The sequence below is a fragment of the Mustela lutreola genome, chromosome 8 (assembly GCF_030435805.1).
Source record: "Mustela lutreola isolate mMusLut2 chromosome 8, mMusLut2.pri, whole genome shotgun sequence".
Lineage (NCBI taxonomy): Eukaryota > Metazoa > Chordata > Mammalia > Carnivora > Mustelidae > Mustela > Mustela lutreola.
Genome location: NC_081297.1, coordinates 78,687,274 through 78,711,849, shown reverse-complemented (window position 1 = coordinate 78,711,849; position 24,576 = coordinate 78,687,274). Strand labels below are relative to the sequence as shown.

The 24,576-nt window shown below is 40.7% G+C and overlaps 1 protein-coding gene across 2 annotated transcripts in view; it reads left to right on the top strand.

Annotated features, from left to right (window-relative positions):
* ST8SIA1 (ST8 alpha-N-acetyl-neuraminide alpha-2,8-sialyltransferase 1) overlaps positions 1–24,576 on the top strand; it is a 159,882-nt gene that overhangs the window by 42,773 nt on the left and 92,533 nt on the right. For both annotated transcript variants that reach the window (XM_059185731.1, XM_059185732.1), the window contains exon 2: positions 7,806–7,950. In XM_059185731.1, coding sequence (XP_059041714.1) covers positions 7,806–7,950 — 145 coding nt within the window. The remainder of the gene's footprint in view (positions 1–7,805; positions 7,951–24,576) is intronic.

Here is a 24,576-nt window from a genome sequence, read left to right as displayed (position 1 = left end):
CAAGAGCTGTTTTTCTCTGTTTTTGTCATCCTGGCAAATTGTCTAGAAGATTAATCTTTGAAGAGACTTTTTATTATATCCATAGAAAACATTATTTTTATTTTTTTTTTTAGATTTTTTATTATTTTATTTTATTTGACAGACAGAGATTACAAGTAGGCAGAGAGGCAGGTGGAGAGAGAGAGGAGGAAGCAGGCTCCCTGCCGAGCAGAGAGCCCGATGCGGGACTCGATCCCAGGACCCTGAGATCATGACCTGAGCCGAAGGCAGCGGCTTAACCCACTGAGCCACCCAGGCGCCCAGAAAACATTATTTTAAGCAATAATCTAATGAAAGTACTTCTCCACACCATTCAAGACAATTTTATAGAAAAATAAGATGAATACAAATCTCTAAGTATTGAACTGTGTATTTTGAATCTCTTGGGTCAATGATGTCAGCTCTTACAGGGGCCCACACTGTGAACAGAAGGTATTGCCTTTGTCCCAGAGAACGGCCTGCCACTGCTTGTTTTCCCTCTCCTGCTGTGTTGCTGGTTCACAGCGACTGCTGCAAGTTCTCGTTCTATATCCTGGACACTGAGTCACAGTAACTCCCGACTTTTAAGCTTGCTTCAAAACCCATCATTTAAGGTCAAGATTCCTTTAAGTTAGGAGGAGAAATCACTATGTTGGCTCAAACCCTACCTCCCATAATCTTGGTGAACTCTGCCATAAGAAATATCTCTGATTTCTCTGTAGGCCGCCAAATTGTTCACTTAAAGAAAAGCCCTCTTTGATTTGAAGCTATCTATTTAGCTTCTAGTCTTTTTTTTTTTTTTTTTAAATTTTATTTATTTATTTGACAGAGATCACAAGCAGGTGGAGAGGCAGGCAGAGAGAGAGGGGAGGAAGCAGCCCCCCCCCCCCCCGCTAAGCAGAGAGCCCGATGTGGGGCTCCATCCCAGGGCCCTGAGATCATGACCTGAGTCGAAGGCAGAGACTTTAACCCACTGAGCTACCCAGGCACCTCTAGCTTCTTAATAGAGTGAACGTGTATAGTTTATTACCCAAATAGTGATATGTTTAGAAATGAAAGGGAGGTGACTATTAATATATCTGGAAAACAATCATAGCCTAGGATTGTATGAGGCAAGCTGAGCATTGTGGTTCCTAACTATGAGGGAAAGTGAAATGAATACTTAGTGCAACCATGATATGTGCTAAGTGCCCTTGCACATGTGCGTGCTCTCTCTCTATATATATATACATGTGAGATATATATATATATATATCTCCATATATATATGTGAGATATTATACATATCTATACATGTATATATGCATATTTAATATACATATATGTATAATACATGTAATATACATATATTACATATACATATACATATGTATAGATATGTATAATATCTCACTTTCTTTTTTTTTTTAAAGATTTTATTTATTTATTTGACAGAGAGATCACAAGTAGGCAGAGAGGCAGAGAGAGAGAGAGAGAGAGAGAGAGAGGAGGAAGCAGGCTCCCCTGAGCCTGCTGAGCAGAGAGCCTGACGTGGGACTCGATCCCAGGACCTTGAGATCATGACCTGAGCCGAAGGCAGCGGCTTAACCCACTGAGCCACCCAGGTGCCCCTAATATCTCACTTTCAAAGCTATCCTCTGATGTGCATCTTGGGCACATTTTCAACCGTGGATCTGAGGCTCTGTGACATTAACTCAAAGAGTTAACATATAATAGTGTACAAGGAATTTTAGGAACTCGATTCAGGAGAGTTTCCAATAAGGACTATTGATTTAGTTGTCTGGAGGAGATGCATTAGATATATTTTTGGCCACAAGCCAGATGTTGAAATCAATAATTGACTGAAGTCAGATATCGCTAGAATAGAAAGAACTTTTCGAAGACAAGATTAAATCTGAAACCTTATCAAATATTTTAAAAGTCAGATTTTGAAAGTTTGACGCTATGGTGGAGGAAACAGACTTTATCAGCACCATCAACTGGTGGGCCACCCCTGTGGTGTCCATGCAGCGGATCAGTGATCACAAAGGGACACTTACTATAATCAGACTAACGTTTAGTGCACAGTATAAGGAACCTGGGATTCACCACTCAGCAAGTCTCTGAAATCTTGGACCTGTTGTTACTGAGAAATGTTTACCAGTCTACAGCAGTTATTTTGACAAGCTTTTGTGTTTTGGGTCTCCGTAGACTAAAACCATAAGGAATTGACTTCAGTTTGAATTTTGGTTAGTGAGAACAAAATGCACTTTGAGATTTTCTTTTTCTCTAACATTTTCTTCTTTTCTTCCTACTTGCTAATTTTTCATTCAGTCAATGTTTATTAAGCACCTGTTCAGTGTATCAGTCATTGTTTCAGGAGATGGAGACACAGTAGTGACGAGAAGACAAAAGTCTCTCTCCTCATGGGGTTTACATTCTGGGACTTCAGGAGACAGACAATAAGCAAGACTTGAAACATATAGCATATAAATAGTGTTATGTACTGTAGAGAAGATGTGAAGAATTCTCTACTATGACTGGGTCATGATGATTTCTCATGATGTTAGTTTTGGGAATTTTTCTTTCTTATGGATTTTTTAAGGGGCAAAGTTGGCATATAATTCCTCATGATAAGATATGAAGAGTTTCCAACTAAGACTTTTTTTCTTGAGCAACTCATTGTCTTAATGGAATTAAGTAACTGAAAATTATATGTAGCTCCTAAAGTTCAGCTTGTTTAATATTTCGAATGTTAACACATCAACTAATTCTACAAAGATTTAAATTATCATGTAATCTCAACCCTGTTATTCTGCCTTACATTATTATTTAAAACTTAATCAATATTTGTTGGCAGAAAAATGATATAGTATTTTTCCCAAAGTTATCTTCCAAACGCACTCTTCTCTTAACATAGCCTTTTGCTGACAATTTGTTCTCCTATGCAGTCAATAATTCTTCATAATTCAAAAGTACATAAAATTAATACATTTCACAATAAATTTATTATCAGCATTTTATTCTTCCAGAGATACATTTAAACTTCCTCTGACTGACAGAATTTCAATATATAAAACAGATAAAGAGATTTTCACTCTGGTTATTTCTAAATTGCTCATCAGAATTTTATTTTGTTTTTACATTTTTATTTGAGTATAGTTGACATGCAGTGTTACATCAGATTGGTTTCAGGTGTACAAAATAGTGATTCAGCAACTCTAGAGTTAGGCTGTCCCCATCACAAGTAGCTCTCCTCTGTCTCCATACAGTGCTGTTATGATACCATTGATTCTATTCTCTGTGCTGTACCTTTTGCTTACAAGATTTTAAAGTTGCATATTTAGTTAAAACCCTAAACTCTGACAACATTCCCTGTGTGTGTTGCTCACAACAATACCCTGTTTAGATATGATGGTGATGTGAATTTTTACACAAGCTCTTGTCACGCACCCATTCAGGGACACCGAAGTGACATTGAATTGGCCGTTTGGCTATTCGACTCCTTAGCCTTCCAGTAGCTGGGTATGAAGCTGAAGTAGAATAGCAGCTTTTGGCCAAAGGTGAAACAGCAGTAGAGCTCCCCATCACCCCTGCTTTCCCAAATAGTCATTCCTTGGAAGCGGCCCAGTAGGCACAGCTATTGGAGCAACAGCTTCCCAGCCTTCTTCATCTCTGGTAACTAAAATGTTGAGCATGGAATCTGAGAGAGTCTCAGAAGGTTCATTTTGATACGGGACATTATTAACTGAATGGGTGGATTTTCATCCTTATTTGCCTGTTTAGTTTCCCAGAACCTTAGTCTTCCTTGTCGGTGGACACCATCAGTGCAGGTGGTTCTCTTGGCTTAGTTGGTATGCATGGCTTTCATTAGAAGGGGGTGATAACCTGAGTGAGTTTTTAGTAAGTAACTCACAGGCTTCGTATTTACCTTCTCTGTGCAACTGTGGCATCATTTGATAGGAACTCTGCTGAAGCTTGAATTTGAATAATAAAAAGTATTTAAATTTTGGCTCCACTACTCAATTTACACTCATCTGAAACGTCATAATCTGCAAATTTAAACTTGAATAGAAAGGGATTTACTTTTGCTTTTTTGACGCTGCGATTTTATTGTCTGCTGCAAAGAAGCAAATAATAGACGACATCAGGGTAAAGCATGAGAAAGGGGAGGGGGACCAAACTGACAAAAGTGCTAGGAGCTGGTATATGTCATCTCTCCGGGATCCCCGACAGGTTGGATGGAGGTAATGTTCAATAGTCAGCTGTCAACAATTTCTTAGTATTTGTGTTGTGTATTCTGATGAAGGGATTAGTCTTCCTGTCTCATACCCCTGTAGCAGCTTCCCTGCCTCAGATGGCTTGCGTCCTTCTCTTTCCTGCCAGCTCCTCCCAGGCTGCAGACCTCAGAGCAGGAAACCCTTCCTGAAACCCAGAGTGTGACTTCATGCCCTCCTCTTTCTGAGCAACTGCAGCTGTCTGTGCACATCTGTCATGGCGCTGGCCCCACCCTCCAGCCTTCCTAAGTAGTGACTTGCTTGTTGGTTGCCCACCTCTTGAGCACGTTTTCTGAAGACAGGTCTGTTTAATTCAGTTTTCTATCCCAAGCACCTCACATAGTGTTCGGTGAGAACTCTGTGAAAATCATGACTGCTGCTTCTACTGTGGCTACTATGACTACTGCTGGTGGTACTATTCCTACCGCTGTTGTTCCTGTGGCCAGTGTAGCTGGTTGAGCTAGCGGCACCCTCCCAGGCACTCCTCCTGAAAGGAGTGCACACATTTCACACTTTCTGATCCTCTTCTGGAGAGGGGCATGGCAAGAGATGAGGAGGAGGCATTCTGGGAGGAGGGAAAGGTTTGAGAGTTATGATAGGAAAAGTACTCTCATCTTGCAAATGGTGATAAGATTATTACAAATTTGCTATAGTTCTTGGATTTTTAAAAAAATATTTGTACACATGGGACACTTTCCGTTGAGTATTTGGCTTTCCCACTAAAGTCTGATTGCTCAGACCATGGTGATGCCATAGGAAGAGATGTAGATTTGAGTCCATCTAACACACATTTTATTAATAATTATACAAACACTTATTAACCTAATGAACTTGAGCAAGTCTCTTGGCCTGAGCTTCAGTTGCATTATAGGTTTATAATGTAATGAACTCAGTTTTTTGAGGATGAAAAGAAGAAATGAATGTGAAAGGATATATAAGCAGCCAGGCTCTAAACAAAAGGAGGTGTCATTATATGGCCATGGCCAGTTTTTCCTCTGAATTTCCAGTAGCACTTTGTACTGAATGGCAAATTTAGCTTGGTTTGGAGGTGAGAGCTATGGTCTGGTTGGAAGTACTGCCGTGAGATTTTTTTTTAAAAAGGCAAAAAACTGGGAGCAAAGCCATACCCCACCACTTCAATAGCTATGTGACCCATGATAAGTTTCTGAAAAAAGAATCTTAAAGCAATTTAGCTCTAAGGTCTTTCACTGTGAAGATCAAGTGGAAAAATATCTCTAAAGGCACTGGGTACAGTGCAAGTGCTTGGCTATTGTTTAGAAAGCATTCCTTCAGGGCAGAGAATGGTAAAGGTGAATCAAAAAGGTTCTGAACAGGCAGCACGCAGAGGAAAAAGCCTAACTCGAACTGGTGTGACCTGAGTAAGTCCTGGAATGACCCTAATTCCATTTCCTCAGATACAAAGCAGGGGTAATAATAATAATTGTTTCTTAATTATATCTTAGGGTTATTGTAAAAATGAAAAGTGGTAAAATATCACCAGGCCTGTAATAGTGACTCAAAAATTTATTCATACCTATGATAATTCTCTTTATTTCTAAAGATAGTCTTTTTTAAATAATAGGTTTTATTTATTTATTTGACTGGCGGGGGGTGCATAAGCAGATGGAAGGCAGAGGGAGAACCAGACTCCTTGCTGAGCAGGGAGCCCAATGCAGGACTTGATCTCCAGACTCCAGGATCATGACGTGAATGGAAGGTTGACGCTTAATGGACTGAACCACTCAAGCGCCTGCCCAGAGTGGTCTTAAGCCGTGTCTAATTTTATGTTATGGAATATAGTGTCTAGGATACTCTTTTGACAAAATGCAGGCAAGTCACTGTGTAACTTGACTGCCTCCATTTCAGGCCACCTATTAGGTGATGAAACACTGATGATTAATGAAGATGGAGGAGTAGAGGAAAGAGGCACAGCTGGTAAGAGATGGAATGATGATGTCAGAGCAAGAAGTGATGAAAATTCTAAATTCTAGTAACTTTTTTTTTTTTTTTTTTTGTAAGTAGGCTCCATGCCCAGCACAGAGCCCAATGCAGAGCTTGTACTCACAACCCTGAGATCAAGACCTGAGCTGAGATCCATAGTCAGATGCTTAACCAACTGAACCATTCAGGCAACCCACAAATTCTAGCAAATTTGATAAGATGAAGGCTTTCTTCCTGAGCCCCTCTCCCCCATCCTTTCTATGGAAACCCTTGTAAAGAGGAAGTGAACTAGAGCATGCTGGGAAAAGCACCGCATGGTGGGGAGAGTGTCAGGGCCCTTGGCTGAGGGGGGGACCCCCGACACTGACACGGTATATTCACTTCTACAGCAAAGTGGGACTATGTAGTAATGACATGTATTGAAATTGTACTGTGTGTGCCACCTGAACATTTTTAGTGAATTCTCAAAGACAATGTCTGAGGCCGGTTGTGAAGCTGGGATGTTCCCCAGTTAAGGAGTTAGTAGGTGGCAGAGCCAGGATTTGAACTGAAGTACTCCCATCACCTTCCCCTTTCAGCTTTAAGCTTCTACACTATGGTGGCCAAAGATGTCTGAGCAAGCAGGTCTGTGGGGGCACCACTCAGAAGTGGTTTACGTTAGCAGTGTATTTCATTGGTCCTTCTAAAGGTGGGGCTGGGGAATAAGCTCTTTTACTCCTGAGAGCACAGGGAATAAACAGAGTTGGTTTATGACAGATTTTTAAATTGAGAAGAATGTAAATATTGGCTTGTAGACTAGTGACAGGGCTTCCACTGAGGGTCAAGCAGAAGAGCCAGCCACCTGCGAACTAGCCCAGAGGAGTGAGGTGACCCAGGAGACCCTGGTATGTCAGATGCTAAAGGACTGGGGATCCCTTCTCAGGGGTCATGGTGCTGAACTGTGCCCAGTACTGCTAAGAGGTCAGACCAAGTAAGAACCAAAAGCCCCATGAGATTTACCACTTAGAACACAGAAGGCTTCGCTGGTGTTTGAAATCACATCGCTCATCTCATTCTATTTCTATTTAGAAGGATTTTCCCCAGGTGTTGTTCCTTAATTTTGTCCCCAGTTTTGGGAGGCATGCCTTCTTTTGGGCCACTTTGTGCATCCCCTACTTCCTACATGTAAAAGTGCCTGGTCATTGAACTTATCCCCCTGATTGTTAAATCACCATAAAGATACATTTCTGCTGCAGCTGCATAGCTCAACGTCTCCAGAAGACTCTCCAATCTTTTCTGGGCCTGGAGGTTTCAGTCAATCAACAAATCTGCAATTATAATGATCATGTTTGCCTTCAGACACATTTTAGCTGCATCTGAGAGCTAAAGTATTTTTTTTTAACTTTTTTTTTTTTTTATTAAAAAAGATTCTAGTCATGCATTTTGAGGGCTGGAAGAGTGAATTAATAGTAGTTTAATAACCGTGGAGACACAGATGCTTGTGTGAGCCGGCACTGAGGTAAGGCTGCACATCTCGGTAGGAATGACAAGTGAATGAGTCTGCCGCTCCCTTAACCTGCTGTTCTTTTCTCTCTCTATTTTCTCTCCTAGGAAACAGATGGAAGACTGCTGTGACCCCGCCCATCTCTTTGCTATGACTAAAATGAATTCCCCCATGGGGAAGAGCATGTGGTATGACGGGGAGTTTTTATACTCATTCACCATTGACAATTCAACTTATTCTCTCTTCCCCCAGGTTAGTAGAGTTTGTTGTTGCCTTGCTGTATAGTTTCCCATGTATCTTGACATCATAGGGAAAAGATAATTGAGTTTGCCTAACAATTCAGATCTCCTCCTTTTCATCTCCTTTCTTCTCTTCTTCATTATAAATGTTTTTCTTTATAGCTGTCACCTTTTTTGAAGAAATCACATAATGTTTCCATGCAGGGGCCAAAGTAATAGTTTTCTTAGCACTTCTGATTATGAGACTGAAGGAAGCAAGGTCAGGAATTGTGGAATTCTAGTGTTTCAAGGTTGGCTATGGAATGATCTTGAAGATTTGCAGTACTGGAATGTTTTCTTAGGACGGGTGTTCTCGAGGACTGGGAACCATATGGTTAGAAGTTTGCTTCTTAGAGCTCTTGGATCTTAATCCTGTGGTCAGACACTGCTCTTAAGTGGTGGAGTGGCGAATATGGAGGGAATGAATTCCATCATTTTTGAAATGGTCTAAATGAAGCCTTGGTTACTTATAGTTTTTCTTCTGGGTTTCCTGAGCAATGAAATAAAATGTTTTACTAAAATATATGCAGTGAAAGGGAAAAATAGAGAAATTGTTATTTCTAGGGAGCCCAGGTTGGAGAGGGGGGTGGTTCTTAGGTGAAACTGCCCTTAGGAAGAAATGGAGAAATGAAGATTAGCCTCCCCAAGTCTTCAAGCCACTCCTGGTTTGGCCAGATGATTGGGCAGAAAGGGAATTCACAGTTAAGAGTTGGAAAACAGAGCCGGGCCTTTCGTGTGTCCGTGTTAATAGGCAGGGGGCTTCAAAGGAGGGACCTAATCAAGCTGAGGCACAGGCTCTGCCAAATCCAAAGACACACTCTGTGAACTAGCCCATCTCTGCTAGTTCATCTCTAGATATTTTAGTTGAGCTTCATGATCTTAGTGTGTAATGATTTTTTAAAAAATTTATTTTATTTATTTTTAAAAAAAGATTTTATTTATTTATTCGACAGAGAGAGAGAGATCACAAGTAGGCATTGAGGCAGGCAGAGAGAGAGGGGGAAGCAGGCTCCCCACTGAGCAGAGAGCCCGATGTGGGGCTTGATCCCAGGACCCTGAGATTATGACCTGAGCCGAAGGCAGAGGCTTAACCCACTGAGCCACCCAAGCGCCCTCCAAAATTTTTTATTTTAAAGTAGTGAAATAGAAGGTTGAATTCCTGGCCATCATCCATGTGTTTTCTCTCTCTTCTCCATTTGACCCTGAGAGGCTTCTCAGTGTCAAAGGAAATGACTAAGAGCCATAAAATGTGAGACTGAATTTCTTCTCCATTTCTTACTAACTGAATGCCCTGCTAAGTCACCCAGCTCTTTTGAGACTCGGCTTTCTCATCTGTACAGTGGCAAGAGCAGTACTTGTCCTTCCACCTCACGGAGCAGTGGTCAGGATGGATGTGAATAATGCATGTCCATGGTCTTTGAAGACATGAAGCATGTTGTAAATGTCGTGGTTCGTATATTGCATCTTCAGACTGAGGAATGAAGGAGATAATTGCATTAGTCAGGGTTTAAGGCAGGGAACAGAAATATTCCTAGGTATTTTTAGAAGAAAGATACTTCTTATTGGGAATTAGGTACTTAAAAGAGCCTTAGAAGAATGGAGAAGTGAGAGTCAAGAGTGACTCCTGGAATTACTTAGTTCAAGACTTTACTGCCATAACTGTGGTTAAGAGATTAGAAAGCCCCAGCTGCCACTGCCATTAACATGGTCACAACTGCCTGTGACAGGAACAGGGTTGGGAAGATGGGTTCCAATTTATCTTCTTCTAAATCACCCTCAAGTGCATCTAACGGCCCAGATTAATTTGCGTCTGGAACATTAGTTGCAGAGAAGTCCAGGAGAGGCAGTTTTTAAAACAATCAGGCTTCAGCAGGAAGCTAGAAAAGAGATGGAATGGAGGGTAAACGAGCCAATCCCCAGTATCCTTTATGTACAAAACCTGATGTCAACTTGCTATGAATGAAGAAGAGATAAGGAAGCAATCTTCTTTAAAGCTCATCAAATAGAAAAATTTTAAAAGAAATCCAAAATAGTCTTTTTATACATGAGGGTTTTCAGTCATCCCAACTGACTTCTAACGTCGTGCTAGCAAATAGATTTGAAGAAAAGAGATGATTAAAGAAATACAAACTAGCCTCCCATCTTATCTGTCAGTTGCAGCAGTAAGATAGCAGGAAACATTTCCTTTTTAAAGTGTGTGCACATGAATTCTGTACTTCTTTGTGCTGATTGTAAGACCAAGGAACCGTCCCTGAATAATAAGGAAAAATGGTTTTTCTTAGGAAGCAGAAGTCATTACATCATTGTGTGTGTGCACAGTCATGACAAAGAGCTAAACCAATTCAACGAATAGATTTTTTTTTTTAAAGTTACACGTGTATTTTTCTGCTGAGATTCTGAAATGACTAATTTGTAGAAATCCCAGAAAACCAGTGTGCAATAAAAAGGATGGTATATATCCCTGTGCCCTCACTCCATTATTATTCCTTTGTGCAATATTCCTATTTTGATATCAGGAAGCTAAGTTTCCAGTTAATTGATATGCTTCATTCAGATTCCTGTGGGAAGAAAGTTGTATGTGCTAGTGAGGCAGAAATGCAGCTGAATGGGTTAGGCTCAATGCTGTTGGTTGAACAAAGCATCCCTTCTTTCCCTGAATTTTAGCAAAATAATGCCAAATCACTCATGCTCTAACTCAGATGTATAATTCTATGCCCCATTTTAAATTATGTATTCTAACATGTTAATCTTGATTTTTATTACACGTTCCCCCTACATGCTCAATATATGTTAGCTATCATCATTATTGTTACTCCGTACCTTTATCCACTGTTTTTTTCTTGCTCCTGGAGTCGTTGCCAAGAAGCAATACAAGATCCTCTATGTATTGTGGAAATGTAGCAGGCCCTGAATCAGGGCTGGAGGGTCCAAGGAGGGTCCCCTGGAGAACCAGTGTGTGTTTGTTTGTTTGTTTGTCTTAAATAGATTTTATTTATTTATTTGATAGAGAGAGAGCATAAGTAGGGGGAATGGCAGGCAGAGAGGGAGAGAGAAACAGGCTTCCTGCTGAGCAAAGAGCCCGACATGGGACTCGATGCCAGGACCCTGGGATCATGACCTGAGCTGAAGGCTTGAGTCTTGGGTCACTTAACCAACTGAGGCACTCAGACACCCCACCAGTGTTCTTTGAGATGCGACAGTGAATCTCCTTAATTATAATATTCTTCCTTTCTTTTCTTTTCATTTTCCTTTCCTTTTTTCTTTTTTCTCTTTCTTTTCTTCCTTCCTTCCTCTCTTCCCTCCCTACCACTTCCCCACTTCCTCCCTTCCTTCCCGTTATAGTTTCTTATTTGGACCTCCCATAACTTCCTATAGTGTTATTATCAAATTCATTCAGTTCTGCCTCATATACAGTTAGCTGCCTCACTGCATATCCACAGGTTACAGTTTTCCGAGAGTCATTATCTGCTGATCTCAATACCATCTTGTGAGCTTTTGAGGAACAAGGGTATTTTTTCTGTGTTGGGCCTAACGCAGGGCTTCCCACTTGATAGAGATACTAATTTTTAGCTGCTGGTGTTTGCCTAGGGCTTCCTATCTTTGTCCTCCCCGGGGGAATCCCCTGATGTGCCCTTGCTTGAACAGTTGGAGACCAAGCAGGATGTTTTGATGCAGCTATTTCCAAGTGGTGCTATACATGTATTTTTGTTAAGTATTAGTTGAATATTATGAGGCTTAAAGGGCTGAAGTTTCACCTTTACATAGATTTTTCTAGAATATACAGTGTGTGTGTGTGTGTGTGTGTGTGTGAGTATGTGTGTGGAGGGGTTGTGACGGTGAGTGTTCCTGCTTTGAGAACACTCCCATCCTCTGCGTCCCCACTTCCTTCCTGCTTCGCCAAAGACTGTCCCTTTTAAGCTTGCCTGGTCCCATGTGTGCAGCTATTACCTAAATAAATACTATTTTGACCTAAAACATATCCATGCCCAGAAAAAGCATAAATTTCCTTGGAAATGAGCAAGGGAGCAGCAGGAATGTTAGAAACCACAACTGTGCAGTTATAATCTGAAAAATATTTCCTTTTGGTGTAATAAAAACACGGTCAGCTCACTATTCACTTATGTTGTGCTGAATAGTCATGTGATATAAATCAGAAGCCAGACTAGCCATTTTTTCTCCGAATATTCACCCAAGGCCATTTGTAAAGAATCACAAAGCATCATTAATGCACCACAGACATATTTCCAGCTCCTCTGTTTGCCATAAGCTCTCTGACGTGTTCCACTTGGCCTAGACTCGCATTGCCCTTGGCCTGTGGGAAACCCAGAAAGACATTCTGAAGTAGTTTTGTCTAAATGGCTTTGTTAAAATGAAAATACACATTTTTTTTCCTTTCACAGTCATGTGCTTAATAGAATCTTCTGAGCCTCTGGATATCCCTGAGTCTCACAGCAATTTTTTTCTCCTTGCTAATGAAATTTGGATTATACTATATAATCTGCAGCATTTGGTAACTTGTTTTTCTGCTTATCAATATTATTATGATAATTTTTCCAATCATGTACCTTTTTGACTAGGAAGAAACTAAGGGGACTGATGTTTGGTGGACATAGATCTTTGCCAAATCTGTGTTAGGTTCATGTTGTCAGGCTTATGTTTACCTCCTTTATAACAGAAACTTGGCACAGAGGCTTAATGGAATAGGCAGTTATTTATCTCCCAAAAGGGAGAACTAGCAGGTGGGTAGTTGAGGGTCAGGTGATGGCTACACAGTGCCATCAAGCTCCCAGGCTCCTATCTCGATGCTTGAATGCCCTTAGTTGATGGCCACAGGACCTTCCAGGTTCTGTCCAGGATCCCATTGGGAGGAAGAAGGAAAGAGAAGAGGGAATATGGAATATATCCTGCTGATGTGTCAGCGGTCAGGATTCAGTCATATGGGCATGTCTAGGTGCAAAAGGAAGTTGTGAATTGCGGTATTTCAGCTCTCAGCAAATGCCCTCTATGTGCTGACCTGTCGATCTCAGCTTCTTCTCATGTTATCTTATGCTATCATTACAGCAACTCCATATGGATGTTCTTATTGTCTTCATTTCATGGATGAAACAGACCAAGAAGATTTAATAATCTTACTCAAGGTTCTAGAGCTGGCAACTGGAAGGGCTGTTATCTGAAACCTGGCCTGTCTGATATCAAAGCTTCCATTGTTTATTATCTTGCTTTTTAAAAAAATATTTTATTTATTTATTTGACAGAGAGAGAGATCACAAGTAGGCAGAGAGGCAGGCAGAGGGATGGAGGGGGGAGGCAGGCTCCCTGCTGAGCAGAGAGCCTGACATCGGCTAATCCCAGGACCCTGGGATCATGACCTGAGCCGAAGGCAGAGGATTAACCCACTGAGTCACCCAGGTGCCCCTGTTTTTATTTTCTTAAAAAGACATTGGTTCTGGTGGAGTAGTTGTTCATTCTTATCACTCAGTCACCTTGAAACCACTTAAAGGCATTTCACTTCCATTATAGGAGTATCCCTAGAAGAAATGGAGAAGTTTCGTTCACAGATATTTTGGAGAAAAAAAATAAAGTGTAGTTATGCAAGTTGTAAGATCCCATACCAAACTGTAGCTTCCCTTTGAAACTGGTTTCCAGTATGGCGCTGTAGTTTCCCTTTGACTTTGAGCTCCCTAGCAGTCCATAATGAAAGAAAGAGTAAGACCAGTTACATTATATTGATTTCTATTAACTGGGTTCCTGGGCGCAATTTCAACTTGTGTGTGGAGGCTTCCCCACTTTACCAAGCAATTCTTAGACACCAGCTGGATGTCCTCCGATTCAACTCCATTCTGACGCTCTACCTGGTGATAGCATCACGTTCCATAGACAAAAGTCTCAGTCCCACAAGACCACCCTCTACTTCAGACCCTAGTTGCTAAGTCCAAGTTGTTAATCTGTGCTTCTGATTGAATCGCTACAGATCAGAGTGTCCCATGACCTCTCCTTCAGTTTGATTAATTTGTTAGAACAGTTCACAGAATTCAGAAAATCCACTTACTCACTATAGTACTGATTTACTACGAAGGATATTAAAGGGTACAATCAACTGCCACATGAAAACAGGGTGGTGTCCCAGACAAAGGGTCTTCTGTTCTTCTGACACTTGGGGCCCAACATGGTGGCAGGTGGAAGTGTTCGAGTCCATCAACATGAAAGCTCTCCGAACCCAATCCTTTTGGGGTTTCATGGAGGCTTCATTACACAGGCACAATGAGATGAAATGATTGACCACTGGTGATTGATCCAACTTCCAGCCCCTTTCCGCTTCCGGGAAATCAGAGGGTGGGACTGAAAGTTCCAGTCCTCTATTCATGGTTTGTTGTCTGGCAGCCACCCCCACCCTTAGGTGCTTTCCAAAAGTCACCTTATTAACACAGACCTCGTTGTGGTGGAAAGGGCCTTGTTATGAATAACAAGACTTCCATTTCATCTTTATAATTCTGAAGGGTTTTCAGGAACTGAGGGCAAGAGACCAAATATGATAATAGGTGCTATCAGGGCTCTTAGCATTCAGGGGATTCCAAGGATTTGGGGAGGTGTGAGACAGGAACTGTGGACGAAGACCAGATATATATGAGAAATGTTTTTTGGTCATCTGAATGATGAAATATATATATTTCTTATAAGTCACAATATTGCATCTCTAATAGAGAACTCCACGTTCTCAAAGGGAAGCAAGTTATACTTTGCACATTGCTGCTTTATTATAGGAATCCAGAACATGATCCCACTACCATTAAATAATTCAGGTCATTTACTCTATTGCTCTTGGCCAAGTGCCAATGTTAGAGAACTGCGTAGGGAATGGAATTTAAAGATCGAGGTTTTAGACCTGTCCTTCGTATGATGACATTTGTGATTCCAGACAAGTCATATACCAGTTATCAGCCTGAATTTTATTCGAGTCAGGATTAACAATCCCTGGTCTGTGTATTTCAGTGTTATGATGAGAAACAGTTAAAATGAGATTATGGAAGTAAAAGTGCTTTGTAACGAAGGCGCTATACAGACATCTAATACTCTCACTGTTATCTGCTAAAGCTTTTATGGCATGCAAACGTCTCTTTCACGTTTTGGTAGTACTAGAAACCAGTGGGGGGAAAACACTACTAGAAAAGGAATGAAGTTAATTTTCCAGTCCGTTGAGTAGTAAGAAGAGATAAATCTGTTGAGTCGGGGACTTAGGGAAACATAAAGCAGTAATGGAGAATGCTACAGACTTTGCCACTTGTACTTCATGTCATTATAGTTGGGTAATAATTATGATAAACTGAAAGTGCAGTGTGAGAGAAGTTATTAATTTTTAGGGAATTAAGATCGTATATCTAAATGAATTCATATTTGGTGTTCTTGAAATTGCTATGTAACTGAGGAGATGAGGAGAGTGATGGCCACAGGATGTCACAGTATCTGTTACCTTCGTGGGAAAGGAAAGCAAATGTTTAGAAGTGGGGTAGTACATGGAACTGCCCCACAGTGGAACTGAAGGTAAATGCTAAGGTTTCTTCTTTTGCAAATAGAGAAATAATTACAAATTAAGACCTTTCTTTAGTGAACATTCACAGGTTTTCTATGGTTGAGAACAAAATGAAAATTAAATGTAAGGAATGCTCTATTGTACCAAGATGCAGACCTTTCTAAAATATTTGACAGTGTGTAAAATTTAGTACAAAGACTGATTATGGCTCAGCCTTCTGGATTCCTGGGAACAATTGAAAAGGATGCATGATGCCAATTACCACTGAGTCCAATCTCATTCTGTAGTGTGATGGGAATGATAACTTTCTTCAGGAGGTGTTAATGTTCCATATAACATTTTCTTTTTAGGTTTGGTGACATGACAAGGTTTTCCTGTAGAAAAAGTTTGTCTGTCTTTCTTTCTTTCTTTCTTTCTTTCTTTCTTTCTTTCTTTCTTTCTTTCCAATTGGTTTCTTCATCTTTGTTCTTATTATAGGCAAAGGTCCAGCTGTAGAAGGGAATTTCCAATGATTTTGTTTTAGTTTTGAGCATTTGCATGCCTGTAGGCTTCTGTTTCATTTCTGCTATTGATATGTTTATTTGTACTTCTTAATTATATTAGATGTCTTTTTTTCTTAGATTTTATTTACTTCTTTGAAAGAGAGAGAGAGCAAGCACAAGGAGGGGGAGCAGCAGAGGGAGAGAGAGAAGCAGGCTCCCCACTGAGCAGGGAGCCTGACTCGGGACTTGATCCCAGGACCCCAGGATCATGACCTGAGCCAAAGTCAGATGCTTAACCAACTTAGCCACCCAGACATCCTATATTAGACAGCTCTTAAATGCATAAAGATTTATTTGATTAACTTATGGGGAGGTATCGTATCAACACTGACTTTCTCTGACTTAATTAATGTGGTCAGGGAATGAGAAGATACAAGTGAGTACAGAGAACATTTTCTTAACATTTGTATTTGTTTAGTTCACTGTCTCCTCTACTAATTGGCCTGTAATTTCCACACAGGAGATAGCACAGTATGCTTGCCATCCCTCATGGCCTGACTACTCATATCCTGTGATCCGCAGGGTTCTGAACTTCTGGGTCGACATGCCCAACAGGATGGGGGAATTGGTAGGGTGAAAATAGCAGTGGACTTCAAGTTCCCAGTCACCAGGCTGGAGATTTTAGTAACTGGCAGCTTCGAAGAGGTAATGGCCAGAAGAAGGCAGGACCACCCTTCTAGAGGCTTGGGAATGGATCATTTGGTCAAGGCAGCCACTCAAGGGAACAAGGTGGGAGTCCCCAGCATTGGGCTCATAATTAGGGACTGTTTTTGAGAACAGGCTGAAGCATAGTTTTAGGACTGCATGTGAGCTGGTCACTGATAATTTGGAAGGGCACCCTGGGGCTGTGTTTTAAAAATAAGATGGAAGACAAGTTCCCAGAGCCACACCTCAAAGTCTAGGCTAGAAGACCGCAGGCATAACTTGATGATGATTTCCACAGCTATGGCTGACCACTCGCCAAACCTTATTCCCCTAATAGCCAGGATTGATCCACATTTCCTGGACTCAGGCTGAGTGAATCTGCAGTGGCAGATTTAGGATTGTGTATAGAGGCTGAGAATGAAGACTCTGAGAAAGCAGAATTTTTCAGACAGAAACATAAGGTTCTCTCCTAGGCCTAGCTCTGTGGAGACTGACAGAATGGAGGGAGCAGCAGCTAAGTGAAGGAGAGAATCTGGGTGGATTGTTAATTAAGACATTGTATTGGCAGCTTGTCAGAAAAATAGATGAGTGGATAAGTGTGGTGGGGAAATGTAGGTAGTGAGAGGATGGGGGTGTGGGTCACTTCTGCTGACTTAAAAGGAAACTGTGCTTTTGGGGGATAATCAACATTTTATTTTATTTTAAAAGATTTTATTTATTTGTTTGACAGAGAGAAAGAGAGAGATCACAAGTAGAGAGACAGGTAGAGAGAGAGGGGAAGCAGGCTCCCTGCTGAGCAGAGAGCCTAATGCGGGGCTCAATCCCAGGACCCTGAGATCATGACCTGAGCCGAAGGCAGAGGCGTAACCCACTGAGCCACTCAGGCATTCAGGTAATCAACATTTTATATTCTGAAAACCCCTTTGGGGGGGGGGAGGATTTATTTATTTTAGAGAGAGAGCATGTGTGAGTGGGGGAGAGAGGGAGAGAGAATCTCAGGCAGACTCCCACTGAGCACAAAGCCCCATGTGGGGTTTGCTGTCACGACCCCGAGATCATGACCACAGCTGAAATCAAGAGTCAAACGCTTAGCTGGCTGAGCCACCCAGGTGCCCCTATTCTGAAAACTCTTATGCATAGGATTTTTTCCCCCAAATTTGTTTCTATCTACCCAGCCTCAGAGTTTTAGCTCTTCGCTAAGAAAAAAGAAAAGGTGCTGAGAAAAAGGCAATTGTATATCAAATTTACTCAGTAATCTTTTTGTCCGAGGTGTTCTGTTACTGGTTAACAGCTTCTTGTAAAATATACAAAATCTAATAATTTTGCTTAAATTTTCTTTTCTTAGGGTTCAGTCTATTCTGATATTATATACATTTTTGGGTCTAATCAACTATCCAGATAATAGCCTATATTCACAAAGTGTTGTTAATTCCAAAACCCTAACTTAAATTTGCAAATTACTGCTTTTTGTTAGAGCCTAATGTAGACTTTGACAGCAGCACAAAAGGTCAGCAAGAACTGAAAGGACTATGGTTCACAGGTCTTCTAGATGACTGACATGGGGGCTATTGGAAGATTTCTTGAAATCCAAAGGCCTGTGATATTAGTGGACTCGGGAAAAAATCTAGTGCTTATCTATGGCCCATGAAATTTAGAGCAAGTAAGGAATCTACAAAATAAAGTCAGATTTGGAACGAAATGTAAACTAGGGCTTTGAGGCATCCAAAATTCCCTTTCACATTTGCTAGACTTACTACCTACAGGGATATGCCCTGCTACCAGCAAAACTATGTTTTCCTAAAATTTTGATGATTCTATATAAAATGAAAGTTTCACCATTCCTTCAGGTATTTATTGGACAACTAGTAGTAGGTGCTAGGTACTATGCTAGTTCCTGGGGAAATAATGGTAAAATGGAGTAAAAACAGACTCAGTCCCTTCTCCCATTGGGTACTATCTTTAGTGGCCTATAGGTTCCCTACCTTTCACATGTTCAAAATTTAACTCCTGCCCTCCCCGTCCTACTTCTTTTCTTTATTCTCTGTCCCAGATCATGACCCACTCAATCACCTAATCTGGACACCTGGATCTTAACGTTTGAACCCATCGGCCCTACTAACCACTATCCAAATCCAGTTTTATTTTGTAACTATCTCTTGAATTTATCCCCTCTTTTCTTACTTCTCTACCACTGTTAGTTCAACACTTACCAGCATGAGGTGGACTAATTCAAGAACTCTCTAATAATTTCACGACCATCACCTTGCCTCCCTGCAGATCCTTCAGCCTGCTGCCAGTGTTGCTGTTATAGAATGTAAATCTGTTTTCTTGTCTCCTCTCTGCCCACCCTGGAAGCAAGAGGAAATGGCCACACAGCACACTCACCAAGCTTGTGGGAGCAGTTTTTACTGGAGAAGACTCAGGGAGAAGGGCAAGTAGCAGTTAGTAGACACCCTGTTATCTGATACATCAGATACTCTCTGCCTTTTTGTCATTAGAAATAATGAAATTCAAGATGTTCTAGATCCTAGGAAAGGGAACCTGAAACTGAGCTGGGCTGTTTAGTTGTCTAATGAGGAATAGATGCACTAGTGCCTTTACTGATGTGATTCAAAGACTGATGTGATATAATAGTACTGGAATAGAATAGAACCTTGTCCTGGCCTGACTTACCAGCTCAGTGTCCATAAGTAATGGAAAGCCCTCGGTAGCCATGATTGGTAGCTAGGGGACAAGCCTTGCAGATGCAGGTGAATGCAGAAGAGGATGTATCAGTCAGCTCATGGTTAGACAAGAACTATCCTCTTTCTTGGCATGAAGTACTGGGATCCCAGCCTTGCCACTGGGCAGGACTGGGGGCCGTCAGCACTGGGCCACTGCTGGTTTCCATAGAACTTTACTGGAGGCCACTTCCTTTTTTGGACTACAGCCAATCAGTCTTAGACAGGTTAGCCCTTCTTCTTTACCATGTAAAGGATAAAGTTCAAACTTTGTAGGACAGCACATTGGGCCTTCATGAGGCAGGCTAAAGCATCTTATGTCTGTAAAACTTTCCCGGTTCCCTCTCCTAAATCTCTGTTGTCCTGCTATCTTAATTTAATTTAAAATCTGTCTTTTTCACCCCCATAATTTGTATATCTGTTACTGTCCTGTTGAATAACAACTATTTGTTCACATGCTTTCTGCTTAGCAGACTGTGAGGCCCTCAAGAGCAGAACCTTGACAGGGCCTGGCACATAGCATAGCAGGTGGTAATTGAAAAGTATGCTGAGTGAGCAATAGGAGGGATGTCCAATCTTTCAAAACCTTTGCAACCACATGCGTGAACCTTATTCTTTTGGAAGGAGGTGTTCCTCACTAAAATGACCCAGGATCAGTTGTTCATAGACAACAGCATTGGAAGAAGGGGAGGGTCTGGTGATAACAGTAATGCAGAGTGTTGGATGGTGTGTCCACAGTCACCCTGTTGGTGCTCAGAACTTCATCTTAGGGGCACCTGGGTGGCTCAGTGGGTTAAAGCCTCTGCCTTCGGCTCAGGTCATGATCCCATGGTCCTGTGATCGAGCCCTGCATCGCCTCTCTGCTCGGCAGGGAGCCTGCTTCCACCTCTCTCTCTGCCTGCCTCTGCCTACTTATGATCTCTGCCTCTCAAATAAATAAATAAAATCTTAAAAAAAAAAGAACTTCATCTTACTCTTAAGCTGATGTATTCATACAACTTTAAAGTTAAGCCACAGCTTTGGTGCTGGATGGGTAGTTACTTTGCTTTTGTTTTGCTGTTCTTACTCACTTTTAAAACATATTTTTTAAAATTTTTTATTTTATTTACTTATTTTTTTGATGTGGGTTTAAAATTTTTTTTATTATTTGTATTCTAAGTTTTTATTTAAATTCCAATTAGTTAACACATAGTGTAATATTGGTTTTAGGAGTAGGATTTAGTGATACCCGGTACTCAATCACAAGTTCCCTCCTTAATCCCCATCACTCATTTAACCCATTCCCCTGCCCACCTCCCTCCAGCAACCCTCAGTTTCTTCTCTATAGTTAGGAGTGTTTTATGGTTTGCCTCTTTCTTTTCTTGTTTCCCTGTGTTTATCCATTTCATTTCTTGAATTTCACATATGAGTGAAATCATATGGTATTTGTCTTTCTCTCACTGACTTATTTTGCTTAACGAAATACACTCTAGCTCCATCCATGTTATTGCAAATGGCAAGATTTCATTATTTTTTAGGGTTGAATAATATTCCATTCTTCTTTATTCATCAGTTGATGGACATTTGGGCTCTTCTCATAATTTGGCTATTGTTGATAATGCTGCTATAAACACTGGGGTGCATGTGTCCCTTCAAATCAGTATTTTTGTATCCTTTGGGTAAATACCTAGTAGTGCAATTGCAGGATCATGTATTATTAAGAAGTTGTTATTGAGGGACGCCTGAGTTGCTCAGTCAGTTAAGTGTCTGCCTTCAGCTCAGGTCATGATCCTGGGATGCTGGGTTTGAGTCCCGCATCAGGTTCCTTGCTCAGCAGGAGCCTGCTTCTCCCTCTGCCTGCCTGCTCTCCCTGCTTGTGTTCTCCCTCTTTCTCTCTCTGTCTCTAATAAATAAATAAAATCTTAAAAAAAAAAAAAAAGAAGTTTTTATTGAATAGAGCTGAAGGACATTTTGAAGTTTGTGAAGATCATTTTTCCCTCTTTCTTGTGTCTATTTCTTATTTCCCCCATTGCCTCTACCATCCTATTCTAGATAACAATGACTTCTTGCTTGGAATTTTGCAATAGTTTCTTATTGGCCTCCTTGTATCTAATCTGGCTTCTGCTCCAGTCCATTTCTACACTGTAGCCTGAGTTATTGTTTTAAAATGCAAATCAGGTAATGCCATCACTTTGTTTAAAACCCTTGATTAGCTTCCCATTGATTTCAGCATAAGACTAACTCCTTACCGCCCACAAGGCTCTTACTGATCTGGGTTCCTCCAGCATGCAATTCTACAACATTCCCTCCCACCTTGTACACTTCGTCTTACTTGCCTTCTCTCAGCTCCTCATAAACTCTAGACTCTCTCTTTCTCTAGAGGTTTTCAACACACTGTCTCTTTTTCTGGGAGACTCTTGTCTCCTTTTGCCTTGTTCACTTATGTTAATCCAGTAGATCCTGTTTGAGTATCATTTCCTCTGAGGGGTCTTCCTCCCAAGCACTAGGTACCTCTCGTTTGCAACTTTGTAGTCAGTTGTCTAAGTATTTGATTCAAGGTTCTGTCTCTTTCTCTCTCAGTAGCTGGAAAGCTCCCCAGGAGCAGTATTTAATCTGGGAGCGTAGGGAGCTGTGGTATCTCAGTTATTAACATAATACCTGGGATATACAGAGATTCAGTAAATATTAGTGGAATGAATGAATGAATGAGTGAAAGGAAGGGAGGAAGAAAGAAGAGAAGGAAGGAAAAGGAATAGGAAAAGGAAAGAAAAGGAGAAAGAAAGGGAGGAAGAAAGAAAGGGAAAGGAAAGGAAGGAAAAAAAAGAAAGAAAAAGGAAAGACTGCTCGGTTTTGCTACAAAATCACTGGCTGTAAATCTGGTAGACCCCACAGCCTACGTTTTGGTATAAATAAAGAGAGACTTGGAGTGGAGGGGAAAACCCCCACAGTGGAAGCAGTCTGCTCGGGGAAACTTGAGAAGGACTGTCTCAGCCTGGGCCTTAAGAGAAGACAGTGGAGACGATCAAAAAGGGTTGCAGTGAGCTCCCGCTGTTCCTACAGCTGTGTTTTGCCCATTTGTGGTTATTTATCAATACCAGTCCTAGGTACAGCAATGAAATCAGTCTTAGGAGACACTGCAGTGGAGAAATTGTTGCTCTTTCTGAAGACTTAGAATCACTATCCGAGATGTCAGCTTGGCCAGTCTCTGCCTTCTGTCCAAAGATAACTAAATGGCAGAAGCAGGCATGGAGCCAAGAGTGGGGCTGACTCCTAGGTCTCCCTCCTCCCTGTGTGGAGGCCAAGGTGCTCTCTGTTCTCCTCAGTCTTTCAACCATCAGCTACTCCTGCACCAATTTCCCCACAAAATGAATGTGTGGGATTTGTATTTTGAAATCATGGATATTATAATACTCCATCTTTTAAATTAACATACTGCTTTCCTGCTTGTTTTCAAGTTATCTTGGCTCAGCTACTGAAGGAAAACATTTTTTAGTCTGTAGCGCTGTGAGCCAATAGGCTTAGGAAACAAGCCAATCAATATGGCTTCCAAACAACCTCTTGCCAGAGGCAGTAATAATTTTTTAACCTCTTGGAAATTTAGAGAGGAAAAAAATTTCAGCCAGATTATAGACACTAGATTATAGTGTAGGGCAGTTGGAACAACCATCCTTTGATCTGAAAACTTCATGACTGTTCTTGAAATTAGTAAAGAACATAAATTAATCCTCTAAAACTTTTCTTTTTTTACATTGTACTCACATTTCATAGAAATGGTCTTGTAACAGAAGGAGTGAAATGGTCTGCAGGATTCAGAAGGAAGAACGGAACAGGTCAAAAATTAAAAGTAAATGACAATCATTAAATTCTTAAGGCATTTTATAATGTTCTTGACCTTTTCTATAATGAACAATTAGAGGCAAGCAAAGATTTAGAAGATGAAGATTTATGTTTAGGGAAATAAATAGTGGTAAGGATTTATAAGATGTGAGGTAGATAAAGTAAGGGCTAGGAAACTTTGTTGGAAAAAGGCAAACTATTATCCTTTAAATAAAAATAGTGGCAACAAAATGTCATGGATAATGTCATGTACTTAAAAAGAGAGTGTCTGAAGGAAACACAAATTTTGTGTTTTAGGTTGTATTATACCGTGGGAATCTTGGTGAATCACGTTTCTAGATGGTTCAGAGCCGCTGTAAGGAGAACAGTAGATGGGGGTACATAGTGAATGGGGGACAGGAGGGGCAGATGTGGGGAAGAGGGCACTGAAAAAATTATAGAAAACCAGGAAAGAGATCGAGCAGTATGGTTGTTGAAGCTTTCATACTTTAAAGTTATTAATAGCTGATATTTACTGATTTCTAAGTACCCGGCTTAGCACTTTTTATAATTATCCCTTATTTAATTCTCTTAATGTTTCCATGGAGGTAGTTTCTTTTATTTACCCTCATTTTAGAAGATGAGAAAGCTGAGGCTGTGGAAGGTTCAGTAACCATCGTAAGGTCACTTGGTCAGTAAGGACAGAATCTCTGACTATCTAATTTGTGTGCTTAAGCATACGGCCTCCATGACTTGAGAGCTGTTTTTATGACCCGGGTACTTAGAAGATGACTGACAAATGATTTGATATGTTATGTGTATAAATATGGAGTCCATATTGTTACTGTTCCATCTGCAAATTGTTCTTCAATTAAGATGTGCTTGAGAAGTGCTGAGGATTAGATTGGCCAACCCCGAACTTTCTATTGCCAGTGCTTCCTTGGGGCTTGGCATTATGTTTAGCACACTTGAAAGGAAATCATTCTAGTCTCGAAAATCACCCTGTGAATGTACATTTTTTTCTCACTGAGTCACTTAGGGGATATGTGAGCCAAATGGTCCATCAAAGCCACTGCTGTCGGAACAATGAAAGCTTCATTTACTTGAGAATCCTACTGGTATGTGTAAAAAAGAAAAAAGAAATCTCTGTATGCTTGGGAAATGTAGACAACATGGACTTACCCTATCCGTGAAAGATTGCCAAAATTCTAAGAGGGACAGGGTGACTAGGAAGAATGGATACAAGTGAATATGGCCAAATAAATTTGAAAAATATATTTAAAATTTTTTTATTGAGTTTTTAATTCCAGTATAGTTACCATACAGTGTTATATTAGTTTCAGGTATATAATATAGTGATTCAGCAATTC